This window comes from Labeo rohita, chromosome 21 (assembly GCF_022985175.1).
Source record: "Labeo rohita strain BAU-BD-2019 chromosome 21, IGBB_LRoh.1.0, whole genome shotgun sequence".
NCBI lineage: Eukaryota > Metazoa > Chordata > Actinopteri > Cypriniformes > Cyprinidae > Labeo > Labeo rohita.
The window spans coordinates 15,998,239-16,026,132 of record NC_066889.1 but is presented as its reverse complement, the minus strand read 5'-3'; the positions used below and the strand labels follow the sequence as shown (position 1 = coordinate 16,026,132).

The window sequence follows — 27,894 nt, the reverse complement described above, 5'->3', positions numbered from 1 at the left end:
ACTATCCCCACGTCTTATCCAGAAGATATTTGCACCACTTCGCATTCTTTCATTGCTAATGTAGAGACTCAAATATTTTTAAGGTATTACCCTCTTCTTAGACTTTAAACATTAATTTGAAACGTTAACTATAAATACACGGTACTTTTCCTAATGTCGTTTTATCTTCCATAGAACACAAAAAGATTTCCGAGGCAAACTGCCAGCCTCAGGCACACTTGTTTTATTGTATTGCATAAATACAATAAATGTGAATACCATACTGCATGCTTGTGTTTCATATTTTAATATCATACAGGTTTGGAACATTACAAAAAACAAAACAAACAACTTTAGACAGCCTAAAACGATATTATATGCAATAGCTGTATTTTATTGAGGTGTTTTTTTCAAGTATTAATTCATATGCTGATTACAAGGTGATGAGAGAACAGGCATGTGCTTAGAACAGCATTTATTGTAATGTATTTTTCAGCAAAATAGAAAAATAGAGAATACAGTATATGTAAGGAAAAGCCCCATGTAGCGTTATTTTGCTTTGGAAGTGAGTTGGTTGGCTGTTTATTTGACAATTTTAGCGAGGGCTGCTGCTCTTCTCTCTGTGTTTTTGAACAGGGCTCGGATAAGGCTCTTCATCTCATTACAGGAGAACTCCACTGCCAGAGGTCCTTTTCCTTCTGCCCACCTAAATGAAAAGGAAGATACATCTATTGTGAGCTCCAGTTAAATCTATAAACTAGATACATTGGATCCCATAAAATGAACCATATATGGGCCATTCTTCAGAATTGGTTCAAAGTCTAAGTTGGAAATGTCTTTTCCACAAATTTTGTATGTATGCAAATTGTATAATATCCAGTATTTGTGCAGTTAATTCTCATTCTCATTTTATTCTCATAATTCTCATATTTTAAGAAAGTTTTGGAGTATTTGTCCTCTCCCCAAATTTGTCAATACCGAAATATCATTTAATAAGAAGGGTTATACTGACCTATTATTGAGAATTTGCTTACATCTTACTTGTAAATGTATATTTTTTCTATTTGATTAAAAAGTTTTGAGAGATAAATCAATAACAAGTACAATTTTAACAATATTCCATGGGTGATTTGTGAGATTTTGAATCCAATCGTTCTTTATAAAAGGCAAAAAGTTGATCATACTGATTTAAAAATATTTTAGGATACATTAGTTTGAATATACATTGAACCAAAAACTATTATAACATCTTAGCTGATAATTCAGCGCACTTTATTTTTAACAAAACATCCCATATTTCGGGTCATGACGGAACAATTTCAGTGGTGACTAAACTAAAAATGACTAAAATTTTATTTCCCCCAAATAAAGATTATGCGTTCCCTTTTTCACTACTAAAACAGTGATGACATGATTTGGTCATGACTGAAGGTAGTGACAATTTTAGATTCTTTTGAAGCTAGCTCAAGGATGCTAATCAGCACATGGTTAGCTAGCACAGTTCTGTACAGTTGTGCACACACAAAAACTAAATGTTATGGAATAACTCCCCAGAAAATGTGTTTAATTATAGAAACATTATGTTTGGTAGTGACATTTGTTAGTTACACAGATTTTTCATACGTTTCAACACATTTACCTCAAAATGATGGAGCCTATCTACTTAACATATAGCTATGAGAGAGGGGCACACAGTAATAGTTCCTGATCATAAATATTATGGGTTTAGTTAAAATCGGTTTCAGCGAATAGACTAAAACATACACTCTTTTGGTAGTGACATGAAAATGCAGGACACTTTTTTTTTTTTTTTTTTTTTTTTTTAGTTTTACATAAAGATTTTCACAGAAAATCTAAAATAAATATTTTTTAGCTTCTTTTTTTTTTTTTTTTTTATTTATTTATTTTAAAAAAACAACAACAATGGAATAAAATGCAAAAAATATTTCAGTATCATTTTCATGAGTTGAAATTTAGGGCTTAGGGTTCGGGACAGCCACCTCCTAAGTGAAACTACCAAATAAATTATATATATATATATATATATATATATATATATATATATATATATATATATATATATATATATATATATAAAGCTTACTGATATTTTAAATATTATTGTGGGTTTCAAAAGATAATAAAAGGATCTTAGTTAACATCTAAGGTTTAAATACTTAAATGCTTTTTACATGTATTTTTTGGTTGTGGGATTGGTAGTGTACCAATTTTGTAGAATGACCCATAAAAAGATTAAATGCATCACCTGTCCACTATTTCCTGTAGATTAGCATTTAGCACCATGGAGATCTCTTTTAAGGTCATCCATTTCTTTACATAGACTGGAACCTCTTCTTGGTATTTTTTGTTCTTGTTTTCATCTGGTAATGGATTGAACACCAGCGGCCCTTCCTCTATGATGGTTTGACACAGTGTTCGCAGTCGCTCACCATCCACGTTGGAGATGTCCTGGAATGAGAGCACTTGGTTTGTACTTTAAACAATTTGGTGGTGTCCCCAAAAACAACAAGCATTATGTACTGCCTTACCTCCAACATCATAATTTTGTTAATCAGCTCTGATATTGCAGTATTGAGGAGTGTCCCAATGGCTTTGCAGTATATGTTCACAGGCAAGACATCTTGCCAAACTTTTCCCAACCTCCTCAGCTGATGAATTACCTAAAATACACAACAATATTTAAATATAAGCAGTAAAAGCCTTTTTTTTTTATTCAAGGATAGTGAATATTGGTGGTGTTTGATTATACTTGTCTGATAGCTTTGCTGGCTACAGAGTAATTGTCTTCATCATCCAAATTGGAAAAGTTACGTGCAGTTGACAGTCTTTCCAACATCTCTGCTTTCTGAACATTCATTTGTGCCACAAAGCACCGAGCACCTTATTTAAAAACAGAAAAAAACCCTTAAAATAAACATCTCACCTTGGAAATTGCCATCTACACTACTGTTTAACAGATTCAAAAGAAGTCACTTATAGTGCATTATAATAAATGCAAGACTGCATTTATTTGAACAAAAATACAATAAAAACAGTAATATTGTGAAATATTATTACAATTTAAAATAGCTGTTTTCTATTTGAATATAATTTAAAATTAATGTATTCCTGTGATGCAAAGCTGAATTTTCAGCAGTCATTACTATAGTCTTCATGTCACATGATTATTCAGAAATCATTCTAATATGCTGATTGGTGCTCAAGAAATATTTGTTATTATCAATGTTAAAAACGGTTTTTCTCCTTCAAAAACATTCAAAAGAACAACATTTATTTGAAACATTATAAAAGCCTTTACTGTTACTTTTGATTTTGAATTGAACTATACTGAATTGTAATGCATCCTCAGTTGTAATGCCGAATAGAAGTATTCATTTCTTAAAAAATAACAATAATAAATAAATCTTACTGAGCAGCTTAAACAGTATCATAAAATCTGTCAATGTGTCTATACCTAGTCTTCTGAAGCCTGGGACCAAGTCTACAAAATAAGCCACGCCGTCCTTCAAAGGAAGGTGAGGTTTAAACTGGAAACCCAAGGTTAAAAGGTGGTGAGCGATGAACATGCAGTTATTGTGTTGGATTGCAGCCAAGTGAGGCAACTTCAAGAAGTTGTCCCTAAGTTATGAAAACACAACCACATTAAAAAAAAGAAACAAACAGTATACCAAGAATACTGCTATTTAACATACACACACCACACTTACTTGTGATATGTAGGCACAACATCATAGAATAGGTGAAAAATGTTTCGGACTGTGTAGAAAAGCTGGACTGCACTGCAAGAAAAAGACCACAAATTTACAGCTTTCAATTAGACCTAAAAACATATCTGCTTAAAAGAGATGTTAACTTCAAGAACAAAAAAATTCTGATAATTTACTCACTATCATGTCATCCAAGATGTTCATGTCTTTCTTTCTTCAGTCGAAAAAAAAATTAAAGTTTTTGAGGAAAACATTACAGGATTTTTCTCCATATAGTGGCCTTCAATGGTGGCCAACGGTTTGAAGATCCAAACTGCAGTTTCAACACAGCTTCAAAGGGCTCTACATGATCCCAGACTAAGAGTAAGGGTCATATAGTGAAACGATCGGTCAATTTCTTAAAAATAAATAAATAAATAAATAAATAAATAAATAAATAAATAAATACTTTTTAATCACAAACACTGATCTTGGACTAGCAATGCGATGCGTGTCTTCATGCATTACATATTCATGTTGGAAAAGTCACACATGGTTAGTTTTTCATCAGTGTAATCTGGTTCGAAAAGGTATAGTAGGGCAAAAAAAATCTAATTTTCTTCTCCAATTTTAAATTTATCCAACATTGTTGTTTTACCTTTTTTTGTAAAGTGCATTTGACTTGCTTTGCCCATTTGCTTTGTAAACACTGGGTCGATACTTCTGCCTATGTCACATGTGACCTTTCCAACATCATTACATATTGTGTGAAGTTGAGCTAGTGCAAAAGCATTTGTGGTTAAAAATTATATAAATTTAAATTTTTGATTAGAAAATGACCAATTATTTCACTAGACAAGACCATTATTCCTCGCCTGGGATCGTGTGGAGCCCTTTGATGCTGCATTGAAACTGCAATTTGGATCTTCAAACTATTAATCCCCATTGAAGTCCACTATATGGAGAAAAACCTTAAACCTTAAAAAACTTTAATTCTTTTCTACTGAAGAAAGAAAGAGAAGAACATCTTGGACGACATGGCGATGAGTAAATTAACAAGAATTTGTACTCCGATAGTGAGCTAATGCTTTAAAGGAGGAGAACACTTCCAGAACAACAATTTACAAATAATTTACTCACCCCCTTGTCATCCAAGATGTTCATGTCTTTCTTTCCTTAAGTCGTAAAGAAATTATGTTTTTTTTGACTTCAATGGTGCCCCAATTTTGAACTTCCAAAATGCGGTTTAAATGCGGCTTCCAACAATCCCAAATGCGGTTGTAAACAATCCCAGCCGAGGAAGAAGAGTCTTATTTAGCATAACGATCGCTTATTTTAATAAAAATAATACAATTTATATACTTTTTAATGCCAAACGCACATCATTCCGGTTCATGACAGTGTATGTCGAAAAACTCCCATCTCATGTTCTCCCTCAACTTCAAAATCGTCCTATATTGCCGTTTTACCTTTTTTGTTAAAGGTGTTTGATCTTGTGCATGTTCACTTTGCAAAGACTGGGTTGGTGCTTCTGCAGCAATGTAGGATGATTTTGAAATGATTTTTGAAGTTGAGGGAGAAAATACGATAAGAGATTTTTGACATACCCTAATTGTCTTGAGTCAGAATACACAGAGTTCATGGAGAGAAAGGCAAGACGAACATTTGAGATTTAAAAGTATTTCAATTGTATTTTTTAATGAAAATAACCAATTGTTTCGCTAGACAAGACCCTTCTTCCTTGGCTGGGATCATTTACAACCACATTTGGGATCATTTGAAGGCGCACTTAAATTGCCTTTTGGAAGTTCAGAATCGGGGCACCATAGCAGTCCATTATATGGAGAAAAATGCAGAAATGTTTTCCTCAAAAAACAATTTCTTTACGACAAAAGAAAGACATGAACATCTTGGATGACAAGGGGGTGGGTACATTATATGTGAATTTTTGTTTTGGAAGTGGACTTCTCCTTTAATTGTAGTGTCTGTAATTCCTGCTACGTACCACTGGGGGGAGCTGCCAACTGCCTCAGACAGAGTTTGTACGGCAAGGTCCATTAACTGCTGCACTGACTCACTAATGCGACACTCAGGTAGGCACAGAGTGCTGGGACTCAACTGCTTCTCATTTTCCAGACTCTGCTGATCATAATGGGCACTTTTCTTACTAGACTCCTTCTTTTCCTTCTCTCCACTGGGACTTGGTAGTTTAGGGATAGAGAGTTTATACTCTGGAGTGATCTGGATACAAAGAGCAAATAGAAGTCTTTAACTAAAAATCGTTTACAGCTTAATTAACATTAGAGCATCAGAAGAGGTCTTACTTTCACTGTATTGTGCATCTCAGAAGTCATCAGTTTCCGGGCAGCCACGATGACATCTTGGCATTTTTTGCTTGCGAAGTGGCAGTTGACGTTCCTGGCGTATTTTAAGAGGTCTGTTGAGTCTCCTGCGAGGTACCCCATCTCTTTCAGACTGCTCTCGAAATCTTCTGTCTGTTTGATGACCTGAGAATACAATTGAAGATTGTATTACAAAGAATGCTGAACAGTTGTCATATGCTGACAGATACTTCTATGGCCCTGCCGCCTTACCTCACTATACTCAGATAGCTGACTACTGTTAGCTGGTATGGAATGAACCAAGCATTCACGAATGATGCATTCAGACATCTCCTCCCATATTAGGTCTCCTAAAATCTCAGACACTTTCTTTTCATCTATACACACATCTGAAGCAAGAAAAACAAAACACACACCATCATCAGCCTACTTCAACCTTGACCCACCAATATTGTATAAAACTGCATTTTACATTTTATGGCTGACCTATAATAACATGCATATTGTACCATAACACTTAAAGGGCAAGTACATATACAGAGAAAGAGACAAACATGGAAGCTTGTGCATTCCAGAACAAGCTAGAACACATGTAATTAGTTCTAGCTTTGCATGTTTATCATGTTTTTGCTCTATGTATGTGTTTTTATTTTAATTTATTAGGTATTTAAATTCAACTTGTTTTGCTTTTTGATTTCTAGACATACCAAAAAGGTGTTCATGTAGCGTTTTAAGCACGGTGAGCACTTTGGTGTAAACCTGGCTGGGATCTGGATGCTCTTCTTTGGTTTCTGTGCACTGCAGGCTCAAGACTGCACCCTGCTCTGGCTGACTGCTCACTTCCACCACCAACGAGGGGTATATGATTAAAGGCTTCAGCATGTACTTAAACAACACTTGTCCTAAAGGATTGACAAACAGTCAGTCAACTAACAGACCAAAATATAAACAAATCAATCTGGGCTGTAACACCAAAACTTATTTTTACCAAACAGTTTTATTTTTTTATGAAGTTCTCCTTGAATGGAGAGGGCCTGGAGAATGCTGGGGAGAAGAGCATGTGGAACAGATTCATCTCCCTTAGATCCTCCTCTGTTCAAATGGAGTGCTGTTTTCAGGAAAGACTTTACACTAGTGAGCTCAGCTAAAAAACAGAGATCAGAAGATATTAGACAAGCAAACAGAAGCAGAGTGTTTTCAAAGAAACCACTATTCTCTATGCAGATACCAACAACTAATGATTCTGATGTAAATCAGAGTGAATAAGATTATCAGAAAAGAAAAAATTGTAGGGTGGGAATTGGTTCATGCATTGGTTGCTGATTGGTAGGAGGCGTATCTGATTGCAAGCTTGTGGTCGATTCTAAGAAATGGTCTGGGTTTAAGCAAACTAAAGGACCATTTACCCTAAATGACTAGAGAAAATGGTCACTTGGTCATTTTGGATTGGTCATTTGACTGGAGATGGAGATGGGACATTGTGATTAAAAATTAGGGTTTGAAAACATACTCACGTCACGATTGAATTGGTCACAATAAGATGAATAGCATGCATTTATGAAATAAAAAGGGTGAATTTTTACTTCTTGTTGGTTTTAAACTAAAATACAGTTACTTTTAGTGGAAGGAAGCTTCCAAACTGCCAGTTCCTTCCACTCTTCCCCAAGGTGGTAGATGAGATTCTCTCTCTGTATTGTGATCTCTGAGCTGAGGGCCCGAATTAAAGGCAACTCGGTGTCTTTCCAGGCTTTTAGGGCATCGACACTAGCTCGTGCCTGTATAATGCAAGTAAGAATATGTAAGACCTGGTTTAGTATTTTGCAGGGCCGTTAAAAGGATTAGTTCACTTTCAGAACAAAAATTTACAGATAATTTACTCACCCCCTTGATGTTGAAGATGTCCTACATGTCCTACATTCTTCAGTCGTAAAAAAATTATGTTTCTTGAGAAAAACATTCCAGAATTTTTCTCCATATAGTGGGCTCCTATGAGTTTGAACTTCCAAAATGCAGTTTAAATGCAGCTTCAAAGAGCTCTCAATGATCCCAGCCGAGGAAAAAGGGTCTTATCTAGCGAAACAATCGGTTATTTTCTTTTTTTTTTTTAAAAAAAAAATTACAATTTATACACTTTTTAACCACAAAAGCTGCATTGAAACTGCATTTTGGAAGTTCAAACTCATGGGCACCAAAGAAGTCCACTATATGGAGATAATTCCTGAAATGTTTTCCTCAAAAAACATTTTCTTTTATGACTGAAGAAAGAAAGACATGAACATCTTGGATGACAAGGGGGTGAGTAAATTATCTGTAATTTTTTGTTCTAGAAGTGACCTAATCCTTTAATCAACCAAAATGTTATTTAAATTAATTACATGATATACCAATAAAATTCAAAGAAATGTCAAATCGGAAGAGGAAAAGCCCTCTTTTTTTAAATAATTAAGATACATGAAATAAACCTGTTAAATTCACAGGATGGTAAATATGGTTTTAATGTTAATGTGACTTACCTTTCCATGTTGCTTGGCTGCAACCACATAATTCTTTTCCTGCAATGCCCTGTGATACTCCTCTTTTGCTGTGTCAAACTTAAAAACCATATCAAAATAATGGGATAATGTTTTTCTTACACAAACCATGTGCCTGAGTGTATGTAAACAGGCAAATTACTGTGTGCTGTTTTTACACAATCAAATACATCACAAGAATGCACATGCTTTAAGACATAAGTCTAGCTTTAATCCTTTAAGCATATAGAAAATCTCAGTAGCATTACCTCTTGGAGATGCTGGAGCAGGTCTATAACTGCAGTGTTTTTTTCAAGCTGCTGTTTAAGCTTGGCGTACTCTGTTACGGCATCATGGAGGTTCTGCTGAACCTGCAAATGCAAACATTTAGTTCACATAGTAAAGTACTATAAGAGTCACCTTTTCATTTGAAACTGATGCATAATTGTTTATTAACAGAAAATAAAGGTACCTCATTCTCAATGCAGCTTTTTAATAAATCAATGTCTTTGGAAACTGATTCAACCTGGTCCAATAGCTCCTCTGCTCCCTCCATACTGGGTATAAACTCAATATATTTTTTATTAATCATGTCTGTAACCTCTTCCTGTATGGAGAAAAACATAGGAGGGTTAAACTCTGACATGGCAACATAAAATAATAATAAACAAAAGCTTAAACATACACTACCGGTCAAAAGTTTTTGAACAGTAAGATGATTTTTAATGTTTTTAAAAAAAGTCACTTCTGCTCTGGAATTAATTTGATTCAAAGTACAGCAAAAACAGTACAATTTTAAAATATATTTAAAATAAAAGTTTCTTATCTGAATACATTTTAAAATTTATACCTGTGATCAAGGCATAATTACTCCAGTGTCACATGATCCTTCAGAAATCATTCTACTAGGCTGATTTACTGCTCAAATAAAATTATCGTTATTATCATCATTATCAATATTTAAAACAGTTGAGTAAATTTTTTTTCAGGATTATTTGATGAATAGAAAGATCCAAAGATCAGCATTTATCTGAAATAAAAAGCTTTCGTAACATTATACACTATACCCTTCAAAAGCTTGGAGTCAGTATATTAAAATTAATATTTCTGAAGGATCATGTGATTGTACTAATGAAAAGTCAGCTTTGAAATCGCAAGAATAAATTACATATTAAACAAAAAACAATTATTTTAAATAGTAAAAATATTTAAAAATGTTACTTTTTTTTTGCTGTACTTTGAATCAAATAAATGCAGGCTTGGTAAGCAGAAGAGACATTTAAAAAAAAAAACATTAAAAATCTTAATGTTTAAAAACTTTTGACTTTTGATTTAAATGGAGATCAGTGTTATATTTCTTAAGTAATACATATGGATAAATTGATCTCTCCAATTCAGATAACAAATATGAAGCATGACACATTTCGATACATTTAAATACAAAAATCTCTGAATGTGACATAATTATCTCGTTAAAGACAAATATCAAAAATCACAAAACATAACCAAGAATGAAACACCAAAAGGCAAGGTTGATAGGTAAAAATCAGAACCCAGACAGATATTATGCTTATCGGTGTTAACACGGTCTCAAGACTGGAAAAGAACACACTGTTGCTTAAAATTAGGCTAATAACAAATAATCTGTCTAAAGTCAGAGATTAGACTGGCACTGACAGGCAATGATATCAGCAGCATGACACGTCAGCCAAAGTCACATCAATACCCCTCTATTCACGATTAAACACGAATTAACACAGAGCTCATTGTCAAGCGAAGCTTATTACACGTTTGTTAATCCTAAATGAATTCACGTCATGAGAACGGCGTTAGCCGCACTTTTGTTAACGGTCAATGTAACGTTATGCTAACATTAGTACCATAGAGTCAGTGTGCAAACAAGCAAAATAATCGCCTTTAAAAAATAAAAATAAATAAAACTATGCTTTTAAAAATATTGAATGTAACATTCATTATTTTTACCGTCATGTTAACTCAGTTATATTGTGGTTTGACAGCTGCTAGCTAACACAACTTCAGTTTACCTTCGTTTCCTCCACTTTCCGTGACAATTTGGAGATTTTGCAGGCGAGGTCATCTTTCTCCAGTTTTCCTGAGCTGGCGAGCACTTCTGTCACAAACGACGACATGACGGTCACTGGTAAACAAACGACTGAACGCACAAGATAGTTTACCACTTCATGCCACGACCCGCCATTCCGCGCGCAAGGGATGCCGGGAGTCTGTGTCTGTTGAAGGAAAAAAAAAGCTGGATTGATTTTAAAAAGGGGCGGTTAGAAATGCTCGCTGGCTTTTCAGAGAGGTGCATTTAAACTATAAAATTGGGTCATGCGGTCATTTATTAGGGCAGGTTATAGACGAGACTGAAAAACAATTGAATGTATTAGCTGTCTTATGTCTGTTTTAGTGGATATTCAATAATTCCATTTTCACTTCAAGTCAGACTAAAAGTGAATTCTTGCTAAACCATTAGAAACACACCTTAAATAGGAAAACAACTAGGGATGAGCGAGTACAGCATTATCTGTATCTGTATCTGTATCTGTTAACCATATGAATTATCTGTATCTGTATCTGTACTCGGAGTGGGCGGGGCCTAACCCGGAAGTGGGTGGGATTTAACCTGGAAGTGGGTCATGTTGTATTGAAATGGGCGGGGCTTTAACCGGTATGTTATTTTAAGCATGCAATTGATATGGGTTGATCAGAAATTGTTATATTTATTGCTGATTAGAAAACTATTTACATGACAGCATCAGCATTGAGCTTCAGATCAGTGGTTTTGATCATGATAACAAACGAACTATATACAGAATAAGTTTTGCAACAATGAATACAACACATGCGGTTGCAATTACGAAGTAAAATGTAATGAACAAGAGTTTTCATTTCAACATAACTTTCTTTTTTTTTTAACCTTGAGCAGTGTGGTTTTTTTATTTATTTATTTATTTATGTACATAAATAAATTTACATTTATTTATGTACATTATTTAATACAGAAAGAAAGTGTCAGACACTCAGTGCGTGAAGTAAAAAAAACTGGTCAGAGCCAGCTGACGGTTTAAAAAAGAAAAATAAATTCTCCGACAGGCAGAGACGCGAGTCGCTTTTACCAAGCACCACGTCTGAACAAACCCCACGTTTACCAAAACTCTACTGGTTAAAAAGTAAGTACTACAAACAAACCAAAGTAAAAAACAAAGTGATGCTGAAGAAACCCTAAACGTTAACGGAAAAAAAAACCGCAAACCTGAGTGACTGAGGGAGAGAACAGAGAGAGAGCGCGCTGTTCTCTTCTCTTCTCAGTGTTCTGTGTGTGTGTGTGAGCAGAGCGGGACACAGCAACACAATAAATCTGTATGTGTTAGTGATGCGCGGATGGCGGTTATATCCGCGGGCGCTGCGGACAATCCGCGGGTCGGGTGGGTCGGGTAATAAAAAATTGCATTCTGATTATTTGCGGGTGGTTCGCGGGTGGATGAGAAAAATCAATAATGACGCAAATATTAACTGTATTTTCTAACATATGTTTTAAATACTCGAGTAGGTTAATATGCAGTGGTGTGTATAACCCGCGTATACCCATTTCTTTATCAGTCGGCTCTGCGCACCCACTTCTAAATCCCCTCTGATGCGCATCATTCAGTAGTGTCCTGCATTAGCCAAAATCATGACAGGCCACCATTTGTAACTAAATCGTATGTGAATAAATGCAAATATTCGCTCAAAACACCCAGCAAAGACGGTAAGGACCCTAGCGCCGGCTTCCTTTGAAATATGTTTTATCATTGCACCTGATGCGCCTGATGCGCCCGATGCGCCCGCGCCCGCGCCGTCCGCGCCAGCACCACATTTGCTGCCTGTTCATACGCGAGAGCATGTCAAGAGAGGCACGCCGAGTATTAAAATAAAAATTATTATTGATTACTAATTTGAATCAGTACATTATACCGAAAACAATACGTCACGTCCAGATATCAGTTAACGTTATTCTTTTTAGCGTGGATTTGGCTTAAAAGCACGAGTGATTAAGCTTATAAGTGTTCATCACATTCATCATATCATCATGCAAAACTAAGAATTAGAATAATTGTAAATGACGATCGGGTGCGGGTCGGGTGCGGTTATCTAAATCAGAGAAAAATACAGGTGCGGGTGAGTGGCGGGCGGATCATTTATTTGGAGCTGCGGATTCCGGTGACGTTTAAGCTCATCCGCGCATCTCTAGTATGTGTGTAGGGGAGGGGCGCTGTGACTAGCCTATCACAGAACGCAGACACAGTAAACTACCCAATGAGAATTTTTATTCAATCCGAGCACAGATATTGACTCGTATTACTCGTATGATACTCGTACTCGGCAAAAGTGCTTTATCCGTGCCGGATACTCGTTTCAGCCGAGTATCCGGCTCAACTCTAAAAACAACTGCACTGAATGTAATGGTCGAAAAACAACCAAAAACGCAGAATGCTTTCTGGGATATAAAAGAGAATGTACGGTTTAAGATATTAAAATGACATTTACACATCATCAGATTGATTTTGGGTAACATTAAATTTATTTTTGTGTAAAATAGAGGGTCATAATTGATTTTGCTGACATCTAATACTGGCTTGTCCTGCTGTGTTTGCAGTTGTTCACATCAGACCAAAAATGCTTTTTGGGGTATAAAAACGTGATTAGACATCGTCAAGAGTGAATTTGGGTAACATTACAGCCATAATGGATGTTTGGACATCATCAACCCTGAGGTTTCTTTCTATTCCATCAAGGATGACAAACATTAGAAGTCACTAGAGTGAATTTGGGTAACATTAAGTGCTGTCAAGTGTAATTCTTGGAGAAATTGTCAAGTGTAATTCTTTCTCTGTGTACTTGGATGAACCATCGGAAGAATGGAGATCTAACAACCCTGAGGCTACTTTCTATTCCATCAAGGATGACAATCATCAGACATCACCAGAGTAAATTTGGGTAACATTAAAGCCATGGTGTCTGAAATAGAGAGGGGTAACAGATTTCAGATTTCCTGCCAGATTTGGTGACCGTGGTGTATGTTTTCAGCTGTTCACATCAGACCAAAATGGTTTTGGGCTATAAAAATAATGTTTAGATATCACCAGATTGAACCAGATTTTCATTCTGTGTGAAACAGAAGGTGTAACAGGTTTCAGTAACCTCTAATACTGCCTTGTTGGATTTAATGACCCCTGCCGTATATGTGCTGCTTGACACATCAGACCAAAAGGCTTTCTACAGTGTGAAACAGTCACCAACGTGAAGTTGAGTAACATTACAACCATAGTGTGTGAAATAGAGTGGTGTGCAGCGACACGACCAGTCAAAAGTTTTTGAACAGTAAGATTTTTAATATTTTTTAAAGAAGTTTCTTCTGCTCACCAAGCCTGCATTTATTTGATCCAACCTACAGCAAAAACAGTCAAATTTTGAAATATTTTTACTATTTAAAAGAACTGTTTTATATATTTTAAAATATAATTTATTCCTGTGATTTCAAAGCTGAATTTGTAGCATTACTCCAGTCAATCATCATTTTAAAATTCTGATTTGCTGCTCAAAAACATTTATTATTATTATTATTAAAAACAGCTGAGTAGTTTTTTTTTCAGGTTTCTTTGATGAATAGAAAGTTGAAAAGAATAGCATTTATCTGAAATAGAAACTTTTTGTAACAATATAAATGTCTTAATCATCGCTTTTGATCAATTTAGAGCATCCTTGCTACATAAAAAAAAAATTATAATAATTACAATATACTGACTCCAAGCTTTTAAATGGTATAGTGTGTAATGTTAAAAAAGCTTTATATTTCAGATAAATGCTGATCTTTTAATTTTTCTATTCATCAAAGAATCCAGAAAAATTTACTCAACTGTTTTAAATATTGATAATAATACAAATAAAAATAAATGTTTCTTAAACAGCAAATCAGTATATTAGAATGATTTCTGAAAGATCGTGACACTGAAGACTGGAGTAATGATACTGAAGCTTTAGATTTGATCAGAAGAATAAATTACATTTTAAAATTATTAAAAGAGAAATCAGTTATTTTAAATAGTAAAACTATTCAAAATTTTACTGTTTTTGCTCTACTTTGGATCAAATAAATGCAGGCTTGGTGAGCAGAAGAGACTTCTTTAAAAAACATTAAAATATTACTGTTCAAAAACTTTTGACTGGTAGTGTATGTGTGCAGCTATTAACATCAGATCTAAATGCTGTCTACGATATAAAAAATAAGTTAAGACATCACCAGATTGAAATGGGGTGACATTCCATACATTGTGTGTGAAATAGAGAGGGGCAACCGATTTTGGTAACCTCTAATACTGTCTTATCTTATTTAGTGATGCTGCTGTATATGTGAAGCTGTTCACATCAGACCAAAATGGTTTTTGAGATTAGACATCATGAAATCCAGAGGGGTTACAGATTTTGGCAACCTCTAATATTGCGGTGTATGATGTTCTACCATGCCGTGCCTGAAAAAAAGATGAAGACATTATCACACAACTGACAAATGTTAATAAAAAGACAGAAAGGGTTGTAACTCTGACAATATTCCCAAAACGTCTGTGTAATTCTTTGTTTGTGTACATGGATGAACCATTGGAAGAACAGAGATCTAACAACCCTCAGGCTTCTTTCTATTCCATCAAGAATGACAATCATCTCAACTCAGGCATTTTCAAAGACACTTGTATCCCAGAAAGGGTTGTGTTCATTCATTGTAATTATTATATAATTTTTCATCATGCTCACGTGACACATTACTGTGTTCTGATGATCAGAGCCCTCTTCTGTGGCCTGGAGATCAAGAAAAACATGCATCAAAATATTTGAATCAATTCATTATGTATATCGTTAAAAACACACTGTTAGCATGTGTAATACTGCATTTAAGCAAATAAGCATTGCAACAACAACTTTGGCTGATTACCTTGTGTGAGCAGTGGATGGATGGAGTTTCTTTGAGGTTTCACTCTCTGCCACCCTCATTCTCACCACTGAGCACCTATTCTGTAAAGCTATTGTGTTAAAGACGGAGGTGTACCATCACAGACAGCAGGTACCTTCTTCCTGAGGACAGAAGATAACACTTGTAAGATTATTAAATGTTTTCAAATGTATAAGCACGACAAATTAAACTCAAAAAATATTTTAAAAACAGTTCTGATTAGCTGTTGTACACTCAGCGGTGGCCACAGTTCTATATTAATACACTATGCCTCTTTGGCATCCATAAATAGCTTATAGATTATTAAAGAATTATTATTATTAACACATTTAATTGGTTTCTTTTACACTGGTCAGTGTATATTTCTGTTGCCTAATATAAAAGCCCTCTCTATTTTCTGTATGTTCTTATTATTTTGTATCTTAAGGGTAATGGGAGAGTCTAATCCTGATAAGACTGTATAATGACAAGTTTGTGAAACTTAACCAGATGGCTTCAGTGCATCTTATCTTTCTTAAACGCTTTCCATGTAGCCTTAGAAGACCACGATCCACTGTGCAGTGCAGCGTTTTGTTGTATCAACACAATCACGGCCGTGTTCGAAGTCTAATTAAACTCAGGAGATTATGTCTAATTCTCTAAATTAATCCAGGGAGAAGGCGGCAAAAAGAAGTCTTGTGGTAATGCATTTTAGAAGAGTATAACATAATGATTTCATGCAGATGTACAGAACGTAAAAAATATATAACTGCCTTCATTAACTCTAAACTATGTTGTCACTACTGCGCTGTTTAACAGCACAGCATGTTCAGTTTTAGATGGCAAAACAGTCTGAATTTACACACACACACACACACACGAAAGATTGAAAGAAAGAGCTGAGAACAAATTGGATTCTATTATTTATTTAACTATTTCTGTTGATAATGAATATAATAATAATTTGACAAGTGGCATAGGAAATGTCTCACTAATTTAGTTTGAATTACTCAAAATTTTCATATCTCGTTAAACATAAGTCCACACTACTCTATGGGCATTAATCAAAGAAATGTAATTAACGAAAAACAATACCACTACCTCACCGGAGATAAACAATTCTAATAAATGCATAAAACTGTGGCTGCCCTTTGTATGTGGTTATTTTTAGTAACAGGCCATTCTGAAAGCTTCTAACCTACTAAAATAAATTAAAGAGAGGAAGGTAAAACTATTAATTTAAGGTTGTGGTTAACAGAGTTGACTATTTTGAGATACACTTTTGATCAGTAAGATTTTTAATGTTTTTAAAGAAGTCTGTTTATTTGATCACAAATACAGAAAAACTGTAATATTGTGAAATATTATTGCAATTTTAAATAGTGGTTTTCTATTTTAATATACTTTAAAATATTTGAATAAAAGTTTGTGATGCAAACCTCAATTTTCAGCATCATTACTCCGGTCTTCAGTGTCAAATTATCTTTCAGAAATAATTCTAATACTCTGATTTATTATCAATGTTGAAAACAGTTGTGCTGCTTAATATTTGTTGTAACCTGTGATACTTTTTTAGGCTTCTTTAATAAATAAATATTAAGAACAGCATTTATTTAAAACAGAAAATCTTTTCTAACAATATACACTACTGTTAAAAGTTTGGGGTCAGTAATTTTTTCCTTTCTTTCTTTCTTTCTTTGAAAGAAATTAATACTTTTATTCAGCAAGGATGTGTTAAATTGAGAAAAAGTGATAGTAAAGACTTTAAAGTCATAAAGTCATAGTAAAGTCATTGCACACTGAGTCCGAAATTTTCGTATACGTTTTTTCTGCGTTTATTTTTTTCGTATTTGTCATCCTTTTCTATTAAAATGATTGCTACGGATGTGAAAACGCAGAAAATCGAGCCTGATCTGCACTTTTTTTTTATGGCGGACGAAAGTTTCGAAATTTTTTAACGTGCGAAAAATTCGGACAAACATTTCGGACTTTTTGACTATTTATTCATCAAAGAATTCTAAGAAATGATCACAGGTTTCAAAAAAATATTAAACAGCACAACTGTTTCCAACATTGATAATAAATCAGCATATTAGAATGATTTCCGAAGGATCATGTGACAATACTGGAGTAAAGGCTGATGAAAATTCAGCTTTTCTTCACAGAAGAAAATTATATTTTAAAGTATATTAAAACAGTTATTTTAAATTGCAATAATATTTTACAATATTACAGTTTTTTCTGTATTTTTGATCAAATAAATGCAGCCTTGATGACCATAAGAGACTTCTTTAAAAAATATTAAAAATCTTATAAACTTTTGTAATGTAAGTAATGTGGGAAGTGTTTCGTAGATATTGACAGAGGAATTGGCTTAAAAATATTTTAAAAATAGGCTAAGTAATAAACATATATGTATATATGTATATACTCACACTATATATTACACGCACACATACAGAACAATATGAAAATCTTTTAATTTATTTTTTTAATTTAATATGAGGAATGTGATGAAATATACGCAACTAAATCTTCTTAATGTAAAAATATTTTACGATTTTTATTAATAATATTTTACAACATTAATATATTTTGTAATATATATTTAAAACAAATGAAAATATATTCTTTGTCCTATCGGTCATTTGTTATTATCTGCAGATCCCACAACGTGACAAAACAAGTACAAATAAGTGTCCATACACTTACTAATAAATAGACATGCCTGTGGTCTCCTACATAATAACTAGTTATTATTAATGGACTTGCAGTAAATGTACAGTATAAGTGGAAACCCTAATAGAATTATGATGAGAAGAAACAGAAAATAAGAACAGATGTGGGAAAAATACAACAGAAAAAAAGAGGACTCACAAGAGAGAGCGACAAAGTGAGAAATCAAATTTTTATTGAAACGTAACAAGAGGGGTAGAACAAAGGAGTGGAAAATCAGACAACCTTACTGTACAAAGAAAGAATACATAGAAGATCTTCAGCTAAGTGTAGACTGAAATAAAGTGGCTCCAGCAAACGACTAATATTTTCACGCTGTCTACAGCTCACGTGAAAAGAAGAACAGGGTAAAAGCTTTCACTCTGCCTTCACTGCCCTCTCACAAACCCGGCCTTAAAAAATGTCATCTATTTGATCTTTCCTGAGATCAAACCTCTACAATGATCGAAAGCAGCCAATCAATCTCCCTTCAAGGAATTCAGAACACAGTGAATATGTGTACCGTGGTGTGACAGAAAATGTCATTGTGCAGCAAAAATGAAATCCAGCTCAGCCTGAGGCAGAGGTTAGATCACCTTGCGACTGTGCCGTGTTTTTTTGTTTCCAGCCTTGCCTTGCATTATGTTACGTCTGGCCTCACTTCACAGTGACGACTGAGGTGCTGTGAATGGACTCCATGACAGCAGACAGGCGGCTGCACAGATCGTGGGGAGAGTTCCTCACTTTGGGGGGCTCCTTCAGGACCACCATTTCTGCAGAACAGTCCAGGACTCTGGGCAGGAATTCACTGAGCTTTTCCTGAAGAGAATCTGCAGACAAACATGAACAACAACATGAGCTAAGAATTTAATTGAAATGGTCTATATATGAAATCTGGGAGGAAAGCCCACCATCCATGTCCTGTCCCAGGTAGGAGCACCAGCAACTCCTGATCAGCTCTATGATGTCCAAATCCTCTTGGCTGACGCTGTCTCTGACCATAAGGTGCATGCAAGGGATGATGCATTCATTCATGATGGTCACCGCCTCTGCCACATCATTTTCATCTTGACTTTTAAAGAGCGTGGCTGCGTTCTCATTCAGCTCCTGCAGAGTGCAACATGTACAGACACATTTCATATTATATGGAAATAAAATACGTTGTACCAGTCAAGGTTTCTCATGAACCTAAAATCTTTGGATCTAAAGATTTGAGATATAAGATACAAACCGTGCCTATTAGGGGTGTAACGATACATGCATTCGTACCGAATCGTCACAGTACGGACACCTCGGTTCGGTGCATGAGGCCTTACAACGTAAAGGCAATTCACCTTTAATCCAGAAGAGGATAATGCAGTAATGCAACGCTGATTTATAACCAGCAGCAGGAGAACAGCGAGCGAATGCCAGGAGTTGTGCACTTGAAAACAAAGCCCACTAGACAGTGACCATGTGCTGATTCTAAACGCGTCTCTCACTGACAAATGAGTATAATGTTACTTTAAAGGCTTTGTGCCCTTGTATCCTATCTCTCTCATTCACCACAAATTCAAATATTCCATAATATTGCCATATTTGCGATGTATCTAAATGCTAAACGATTATTTATTATGTAAATTACAGGCTTTGTACTTTAGTCGCGTTCCAACGGTGACAGAATGAGGCGGGCGCGCTGATGTTGGGTTCACTGTATTTTATTTTGATAAAGTAACGTTTCCAACTGCGCTGTCAAGATAGCAATACTGGAAACCTTGAACTTATGTTTTGTGTGTGTTCCGGTGCAATTGCTTAAACTGTTTCCTTATACCAGCAAAATTAACTTATAACAGTGTAATTTATTGTCTTATTAATAATGCATCACTGTAAAAGGTCTTCTGTAAAATAAAGAAAACAAACAGAATGTCGCTTTCTGTCATTTGAGTTTCCCTTCTGTCACAAAAATGAACTGAAACTCAACATATATAGGCTACGTTATGTGTTTTTTTCACTTGTTTATCTGTTAACTAAATAAAATATTTAAAATTTTGAGTATTTATTCTTTTTATGTATATATGTACTGCAGATTACATATATATATATATATATATATATATATATATATATACACATACATTATAATTTCATATAATATTTAGTATTTTCACAACTAGGTGGAAAAAAATTCTAATTTGTACTACAGTCTGTTCAAAATAAATGAAAAGAAACTTATAGTGTATTTGTTGTACCAAAATCGTATCGAACCGTGACCCCCGAACGGAGGTACGTACCAAACCATGACTGTGTACGTTACACCCCTAGTGCCTATATATGAATGTCTTTGCAAAACTACATACAGAGTTTATTATTGGGGCCTGTAAGATTTAATAAAAATTATAATAATAAATAAATGAATATTTTTATTCATCAAGGATACAATAAATAAAAACTTAAAACATTTATTATGCTTCAAAAGATTTGTACTTATCAAATAAACCTTTAAAAAAAGTTTCTACAAAAATATAAACCAGCACTGTTTTTAATACTTATAATAATAAATCAGCATATTAGAATAATTTCTGAAGGACTGGAGTAATGATGCTGAAAATTCAGCTTTCCCCTTACAGGAACAAATTAGATTTTTAAAATATATTAAAACAGAAAACAGTTATTTTAAAGGCACAGTTCACCCAAAAATGAAAATTAACCCATTATTTACTCACCTTCAAACCATCCTAGGTGTTTATGACTTTCTTCTTTCAGATGAATACAATCGGAGTTATATTAAAAAATGTCCTGGCTCTTCCAAGCTTTATAATGGCAGTGAATGGGTGTTGAGATTTTGAAGTCCAATAAAGTGCATCCATCCATCATAAAAAGTACTCCACACAGCTGCGGGAGGTTAATAAATGCCTGAAGTGAAGCGATGCATTTGTGTAAGAAAAAAATCCACCTTTAAAACCGTAATCTCTAGCTCTGCTAACTGTTGTACATGTATTCATGTGAATTATGTAGGCCATAGGTGTCGCATAAGCTCCACTGAGAATATGCTAGTCTCATGAGAACCAAGTTTTGTTTACAGCAAAAGAAAAGGAGACACCAGTCTCCTCTTGGCTTATATCAGGGGTGGGGAACGTTGTTTTGCTTTGCTCTCTTCTCTCTGCTTCCGTGTTCATCAATACGTTTGCCTACGTCCTACATCATCTGCTGGAATGCCACTCTCGTGAATGGTTATGGGACAGTTAGCAGAAGCTAGAGATTACATAAAGTTTTAAAATATGGATTTATTTTTCCAAAACGCATTAATTCACTTCAGAAGGCCTTTATTAACCCTCTGGAGCCGTGTGGAGCACTTTTTATGATGGATGGATGCACTTTATTGGATTCAAAATCTCAACAGCCATTCACTGCCATTATAAAAATCTTGAAAGAGCCAGGACATTTTTTAATATAACTCCGATTGTATTCGTCTGAAAGAAAAAATCATATACACCTAGCCTGAGGGTGAATAAATCACAGGGTAATTTTCATTTTTGGGTGAACTATCCCTTTAAATTATAATAATTTGTTATAACATTACTGTTTTCATAGTATTTTTAATCAAATAATCAAAGATTTGGTGAACAGAAACAGACTTTTTTTAGAAACACACAAAAAAAAAATCAACCTTATACAAAGTGTATGTTTTGGATGATTAATGTGGACATACTTTCAAACACTTTCTTCTATAAAGTGCTATAAGTGACTGGTCCACTCCTTTCTTCTCCCCTTTCCGAAGCAGGACTGAGTTGTCCTGGTGTGCGTGTGCGAGATAATTCAGAGCTTCTCTTATCCTGCAATGGAAAAGATAAATGCTGAAGCCATACAAACTCTCCAATACACTGCAAAGACAATGATCGTTGTCCTTGAGTCTACGTACTTTCCATTCTGATACTGCTCAAGGCCTGTCAACAGGTAGGCAAATACTGTCTTGAACATGCTGTAGTCATCATGCCATTGCTGGGAAGAGAGGGAAGAAAATATAGTTTGAAATGATCAAATACATGCAATGCTGTTTAAAAATTTGGGGTCAGTAAGCCTTTAAAAGAAGTCTCTTATGCATTTATTTGATCAAAAATTCAGTAAAAACTGTGATATTACGAAATATTATTATACATTAAAATAACTGTTTTGTATTTTAATATATTTTAAAATGTAATTTATTCCTGTGTAACATTATAAATGTCTTTACTGTCACTTTTAATCAATTTAATGCATCTTTGCGGAATAAAAGTATTAATCTCCCTAAAAACAAGTAAGAATCTGACTCCAAACTTTTAAACAGCAGCACATATACACTCAAAAAGATATAAGAGTAGAAAGCCTTATTGATTTTACCAAGTACTCATCCATGTCCATGTCTTCTGGTTTAATGAGACGCAGTTTACATCTGGCTTCTCTCATAATACTGACAGCCCTACAAAGGAAAAAGTACCAATTTGGATTAGTCCTATTATTCAATCTTAACATAATGCCCCCAAGAAATACAGCATTAAATGACTTATTTATAGGAAATGTGTACCGATCATCAAAACTCAGGTTACGATCCGCAAACTGCTCCAGCAATGTCCTCTCAATGACACGGTTAGGCGCCTGGTTTTGGAAAAAGTAGACCAGAACATGCTGGAGTCGAGGGTCCTGCTGTGGTGTGGTCTCTTCCTGGGACAGCTCATACAATCTGGAAAATTCCTCATGGAACGCCTGATCAGGAGACCCAAAAAATTTTCAAAGAAAAAAACAGGGAGCTTGCTAAACGCTTTCTAAAAGTATTAAGTAATCTAATTTAATATCTATAATTAATATATGAATATATGAGAACTGTGAATAAGCAATTTGGTGTGTTCAGCCACAGTTTCGTTGAGTATTTTTAAGATGTATACCTTGATGAGTCCTGCTTCAGGTCCATCTTTGTCAAAGGCCTGTCTTGCCTTGGCGATTGCAAAAATGACGCCCTGCATGGCTGGTGTTAGCATCATCTATTCAATTACACATGAAAAATAAGTCAAAATTAAAGTCAATGGTTCACCCAAAAATGAAAATTCTGTCATTAATTGCTCACCCTCATGTTGTTCCAGACCTGTAAGAACTTTGTGAACTTTGTTCATCTTCAGAACACAAATTAAGATATTTTTGATGAAATCTGAGAGCTTTCTGACCTTGCAAAATTAAGAACCACTGATGTCTCATGGATTAATTAAACAATGCTGTTACGTCCCAGGACATGTATAGATGGGAGTGTCTCTTTTGTGTACATGCTGTTTTCGTTTAACTTTTCTCTCTCTCACAAGCTCTGACAAGGACTAACAGGTGGAGTTCAGTTAACTGGTGTTTCTGCTGATGACTGCACTGTCCTGATCGGTCCACCTCATCTATTTAACCCAAATATTATTGGGTTATTTTTAAAATTGCGTTTTTTTTTTGTTTCTCTAGGGAGGGAAGCTGTAGGGAGGTGGTTGCCATTTCTTTAGTCTACAGGTTCTCCAGTTTAAGGTTGGACAGAGAGATAGTGTATTATTTTGTATTTTTTTCTTTCATTTGTTAGTTTAGGTAGATTGTTTTCTGGAGTTAGTATGTTTTGACTATGTTGGCCTTGACCCCTTCTGCTTCCATGTGTTCAAGAAATTTTGCGTTGATTATGATGTGTGAGTCAGTAGAAAAGAAACTCCTTCTGTTTCTCCACCACTTTCTTTATTACCCCTTTCCATCCCTATACTGGGGAGGTACAGTTGCAATCAAAATTATTCAACCCCCTTGACCTGCAAGACATTTTGCTGCACAGAACAAAATCTCAACACAGAAAATATTTCAACACAGGCATCGGTACACTTTGAGAATGTCTATGAATGCGCATTTGAGTAATTCTGAGAATGTAAGCTAATGAATAATGAAAAAAGAATCTAATTGGCTCAAAACACTCATGTTAAATTATTCAACCCCCAAATGTAAAATTTGGTGTGGAATCTTTTATTCTTTAAAACCACCAATAAACGCTGCTTGGAAGTGCTTAGAAGCTTCTGTCACCTCTCTTTTGCAATCTTGGCCCATTCCTCGCCTCAAAAAGCTTCCAGATCACTGATGATCTTTAGTTTTCATTTTGCCACTGCTTTCCGCAAATTCTACCAAACCTTTTTAATGAGAATTACATCTGGAGACTGAACAGGCCACCCAAGAACGTTCTATGATCCTTGAATCAAGCATAAGTAGATTTGGATGTATACTTTGAGATGATTGTCCTGCAGAAAAGTCCACTGATCATTAGCTTCAGTCACTGCACTAAAGGCATGACAATTGTTGCGCAAATGGCCTGATATTTCAAAGAATCCATGATGTCCTTCATACAGTCATGATTTCCACTTCCTGCTATAGTAAAACAACCCCATAACAGGACTGGCCCATCGTCATATTTGACAATGGAGATGGTGTTCTTCTGCTTATTAGCTTTGCCTTTTTTGCATCAGATATACATCCATAGGTCCAAAAATTCCCAGTTTGGTCAGATCATTCCATAAAACAATCTTTCAGAACTCCAATGGTTTATCCAAATGTTAGCATGTTCAAGTCGGCCTTTTTGTTCTTCTTGGACAAGAGTGGTATTTGGCAAGATGCCTTAACATGAAGGCCATACTTGTCTAGTGTTTTTCTGATACACTGGATTTAAATGTTTTTCCTTCTTTCGTCAGGTCATCTTGCAAGTCTTTGGATGTACATTGCAGGTTTTTCTCAGTTGCTCTGATCAAACATTTTATGATATTATGCTTTTTTGTTCAATCCCTCAAAGGTTTTCTAGTAAAGCACATTTTAAAGGAGAAATCCACTTCCAGAACAAAAATTTACAGATAATGTACTCACCCCGATGTCATCCAAGATGTTTGTTTCTTTCTTTCTTCAGTCGTAAAGAAATTATGTTTTTTGAGGAAAACATTTCAGGATTTTTCTCCATTTAGTGGACTGATATGGTGCCCCAAGTTTGAACTTCCAAAATGCAGTTTAAATGCGGCTTCAAACGATTCCAAATGTGGTTGTAAACAATCCCAGCTGAGCAAGAAGGGTCTTATCTAGCAAAACAATCGGTTATTTTCATTAAAATAATACAATTTATATACTTTTTAATCTCAAACGCTCGTCTTGTCTTGCTCTGCCTGAACTCTGTTTTTTCCGTCGAAAAGCTCCCATCTCATGTTCTCCCTCAACTTCAAAATCGTCCTATATCGCTGTTTTACCTTTTTTGTTAAGGGTGTTTGATCTTTGCATGTTCACTTTGCAAAGACTGGGTCGGTACTTCCGCAGTGATGTAGGATAATTTTGAAGTCATTTTTGAAGTTAAGGGAGAAAATACGATACAAGTTTTTGACATACCCTAAATGTTGACCCAGAATACACAGAGTTCAGGCAGAGCAAGACAAGACGAGAGTTTGAGATTAAAAAGTATTTAAATTGTATTTTTTTATGTAAATAACTGATTGTTTTGCTAGATAAGACCCTTCTTACTCAGCTGGGATTGTTTACAACCGCATTTGGGATCGTTTGAAGCCGCATTTAAACTGCATTTTGGAAGTTCAAACTCAGGGCACCATATCAGTCCATTATACGGAGAAAAATGCAGAAATGTTTTCTCAAAAAACACAATTTCTTTACGACTGAAGAAAGAAAGACATGAACATCTTGGATAACAAGGGGGTGAGTACATTATCTGTAAAGTTTTGTTCTGGAAGTGGACTTCTCCTTGTAACGCCAAGCCAGCAGAGGGAGCCCTCACCCCAGTACTGCCTGCATGCTCCCTCTGCTGCTTATACTGTCACTTCCTGTTTGGCAGTATATAAGGACTCACCATGTGCTTGCATGTTGCGAAGTATTGCCAGTTTAACCTGCCTTACCGAGCGTTTTCTATTACTCTGTTTGATTACCTGTTGCCGTCTTGCTCTGTCTCTGGATTATTGTATTTTTGGATTACCCCTTTTGGATTGTTTGCCTGTGTGGATTGTTTTCAAGGTTTGACCCTCATCTGCCCTTTGACTATCGCTATCTGGATTACCCCTGTTGTTTTGGTTGCTATTGGACTGCTTTTGGTTTCGACCCTCTGCCTGTTTATACGTTTATGTTTGCTGCTGTTCCTAATAAACTTCTGCGTATGGATTCTACTACTGCCTCAGCGTCCACGTTACAGAATACTTCGCCTACCAAGAATCCAGCGGAAACGATCAGCCAACATGAACCCAACAGTATCTCGTCTCCTCTGCCTTCGTCAAGGGGACAAGGCTATAGAGGAGTATGTAGAGGAATTTTGTGGACTGTGTTACCTTGTTGATTTTAATGACGTGGCACTGAAGGACATTTTTCGGGTGGGTTTAAACGATCCCATTCGTTCATGGCTACCTGGGGGAAAGATTCATTGGTCACTAGAGAAATATATTGATCATGCTCTACTCCTAAGCGGATCATCATACACTGTTGGGATTGCGGACGAGGGACCCCGCAATCCCGCAGTAACCACCACACCACAGCCTGTTCAAGCCACATCCACCAAGCCAAAGCCTGTTCACGTCATGCCTGCAAAGCCAAAGCCTGCTCACGTCACGTTTCCCGCTCCAGGGCCTGCTCACGCCATGCCTGCCGCTCCAGGGCCTGCTCACGCCATGCCTGCCGCTCCAGGGCCTGCTCACGCCATTCCTGCCCGTCCGGAGTCTGCACCTGTCATGGCTACCCTCCTACAACCAGCTCACAAGATGGCTGCTATCTCCAAGCCAGTTCACAAGATGGCCGCCGTCCCAGAGCCAGTCCACAAGATGGCCGCCTTCCCAGAGCCAGTCCACAAGATGGCCGCCATCCCAGAGCCAATCCACAAGATGGCCGCCTTCCCCAAGCCAGTTCACAAGATGGCTGCCATCCCAGAGCCACTCCACAAGATAATCACTGTCTCCAAGCCACGCCTCATGATGGCACACGTACTGGACTCACCCCTAATGGCTGTATGGGCAGCTAAAATGACAGCTACTGTTCCTGAACCAAGTCAAGCAACAGAGTCAAGTCAAGCAACAGAGTCAAGTCAAGCAACAGAGTCAAGTCAAGCAACAGAGTCAAGTCAAGCAACAGAGTCAAGTCAAGCAACAGAGTCAAGTCAAGCCAAAGCTACTGTTCCCCACGAGTCAAGCCAAGTCACAGCTGTTCCCCACGAGTCAAGCCAAGTCACAGCTGTTCCCCACGAGTCAAGCCAAGTCACAGCTGTTCCCCACGAGTCAAGCCAAGTCACAGCTGTTCCCCACGAGTCAAGCCAAGTCACAGCTGTTCCCCACGAGTCAAGCCATGTTGTTCCTGAGTCAAGCCATGTTGTCCCTGAGCCAAGTCAAGTCACCGTTGACCTTCACAAGCCAAGTCAAGTCACAGCTGGACTGCACGAGCCAGGTCAAGTCACCGCTGTTCTTCCCAAGTCAAGTCCGGCCACGGCAGGCCTCCCTAACTCAAGGCAAAAAGCTATTATCCTACCAAATCCTCATCTGGTCCCCTATAACATTTCTAACCCAAGCCACGCAGAGCCCACGCTCCCAAGCCACGCAGAGCCCACGCTCCCAAGCCACGCAGAGCCCACATTCACAAGCCACAAGCCCATAACATCAGCACCCACAAGGTCAACAGACACCCCA

General features: G+C 36.1%; 2 protein-coding genes across 8 annotated transcripts in view; both read right to left on the bottom strand.

Annotated features, from left to right (window-relative positions):
- Window positions 1–263: 263 nt before the first annotated feature.
- zw10 (zw10 kinetochore protein) lies at window positions 264–13,951 on the bottom strand. 2 transcript variants are annotated; one of them, XM_051092575.1, is made up of 17 exons: window positions 13,741–13,951; window positions 10,584–10,787; window positions 9,011–9,145; window positions 8,808–8,909; window positions 8,542–8,619; window positions 7,644–7,803; window positions 7,017–7,172; window positions 6,736–6,930; window positions 6,281–6,417; window positions 6,011–6,193; window positions 5,692–5,927; window positions 3,708–3,779; window positions 3,455–3,618; window positions 2,750–2,880; window positions 2,529–2,660; window positions 2,246–2,448; window positions 264–685 (listed from the first exon to the last, which is right to left on the bottom strand). In XM_051092575.1, the coding sequence occupies exons 2-17, from the start codon at window positions 10,686–10,688 to the stop codon at window positions 562–564; spliced, it is 2,313 nt and encodes a 770-aa protein (XP_050948532.1). In that variant the 5' UTR covers window positions 10,689–10,787; window positions 13,741–13,951; the 3' UTR covers window positions 264–561. The 2 variants fall into 2 exon arrangements, with proteins under 2 accessions (XP_050948532.1, XP_050948534.1); XM_051092577.1 differs by lacking the exon at window positions 13,741–13,951 and having other exon boundaries at window positions 10,584–11,067.
- Window positions 13,952–14,719: 768 nt separating this feature from the next.
- The window catches only part of usp28 (ubiquitin specific peptidase 28), a 39,365-nt gene continuing 26,190 nt past the window's right edge, over window positions 14,720–27,894 (bottom strand). For 2 of the 6 annotated variants that reach the window (XR_007825044.1, XR_007825048.1), the window contains exons 20-28: window positions 23,137–23,232; window positions 22,779–22,957; window positions 22,595–22,673; window positions 22,137–22,216; window positions 21,927–22,050; window positions 19,150–19,345; window positions 18,835–19,068; window positions 15,527–15,666; window positions 14,720–15,393 (exon numbers count right to left, since the gene is read on the bottom strand). Coding sequence is in view for 1 of the 6 variants with exons in the window: in XM_051092574.1 (XP_050948531.1) it covers window positions 18,896–19,068; window positions 19,150–19,345; window positions 21,927–22,050; window positions 22,137–22,216; window positions 22,595–22,673; window positions 22,779–22,957; window positions 23,137–23,232 (927 nt within the window). In the remaining 5 variants the exon portion in view is untranslated. Of the gene's footprint in view, window positions 15,394–15,526; window positions 15,667–18,410; window positions 19,069–19,149; window positions 19,346–21,926; window positions 22,051–22,136; window positions 22,217–22,594; window positions 22,674–22,778; window positions 22,958–23,136; window positions 23,233–27,894 lie in introns of those variants that run through there. The other 4 variants (XR_007825046.1, XR_007825047.1, XR_007825045.1 and 1 more) reach the window with 4 other exon arrangements.

Coding starts and splice junctions, on each gene's coding strand:
- zw10 (XM_051092575.1), bottom strand. CDS start 10,688: ATGTCGTCGTTTGTGACAGAAGTGCTCGCCAGCTCAGGAAAACTGGAG. Junction 5,928..6,010: donor AGATGCACAATACAGTGAAA/GTAAGACCTCTT, acceptor CTTTGTATCCAG/ATCACTCCAGAGTATAAACT. Junction 2,661..2,749: donor CCAGCAAAGCTATCAGACAA/GTATAATCAAAC, acceptor TGTGTATTTTAG/GTAATTCATCAGCTGAGGAG.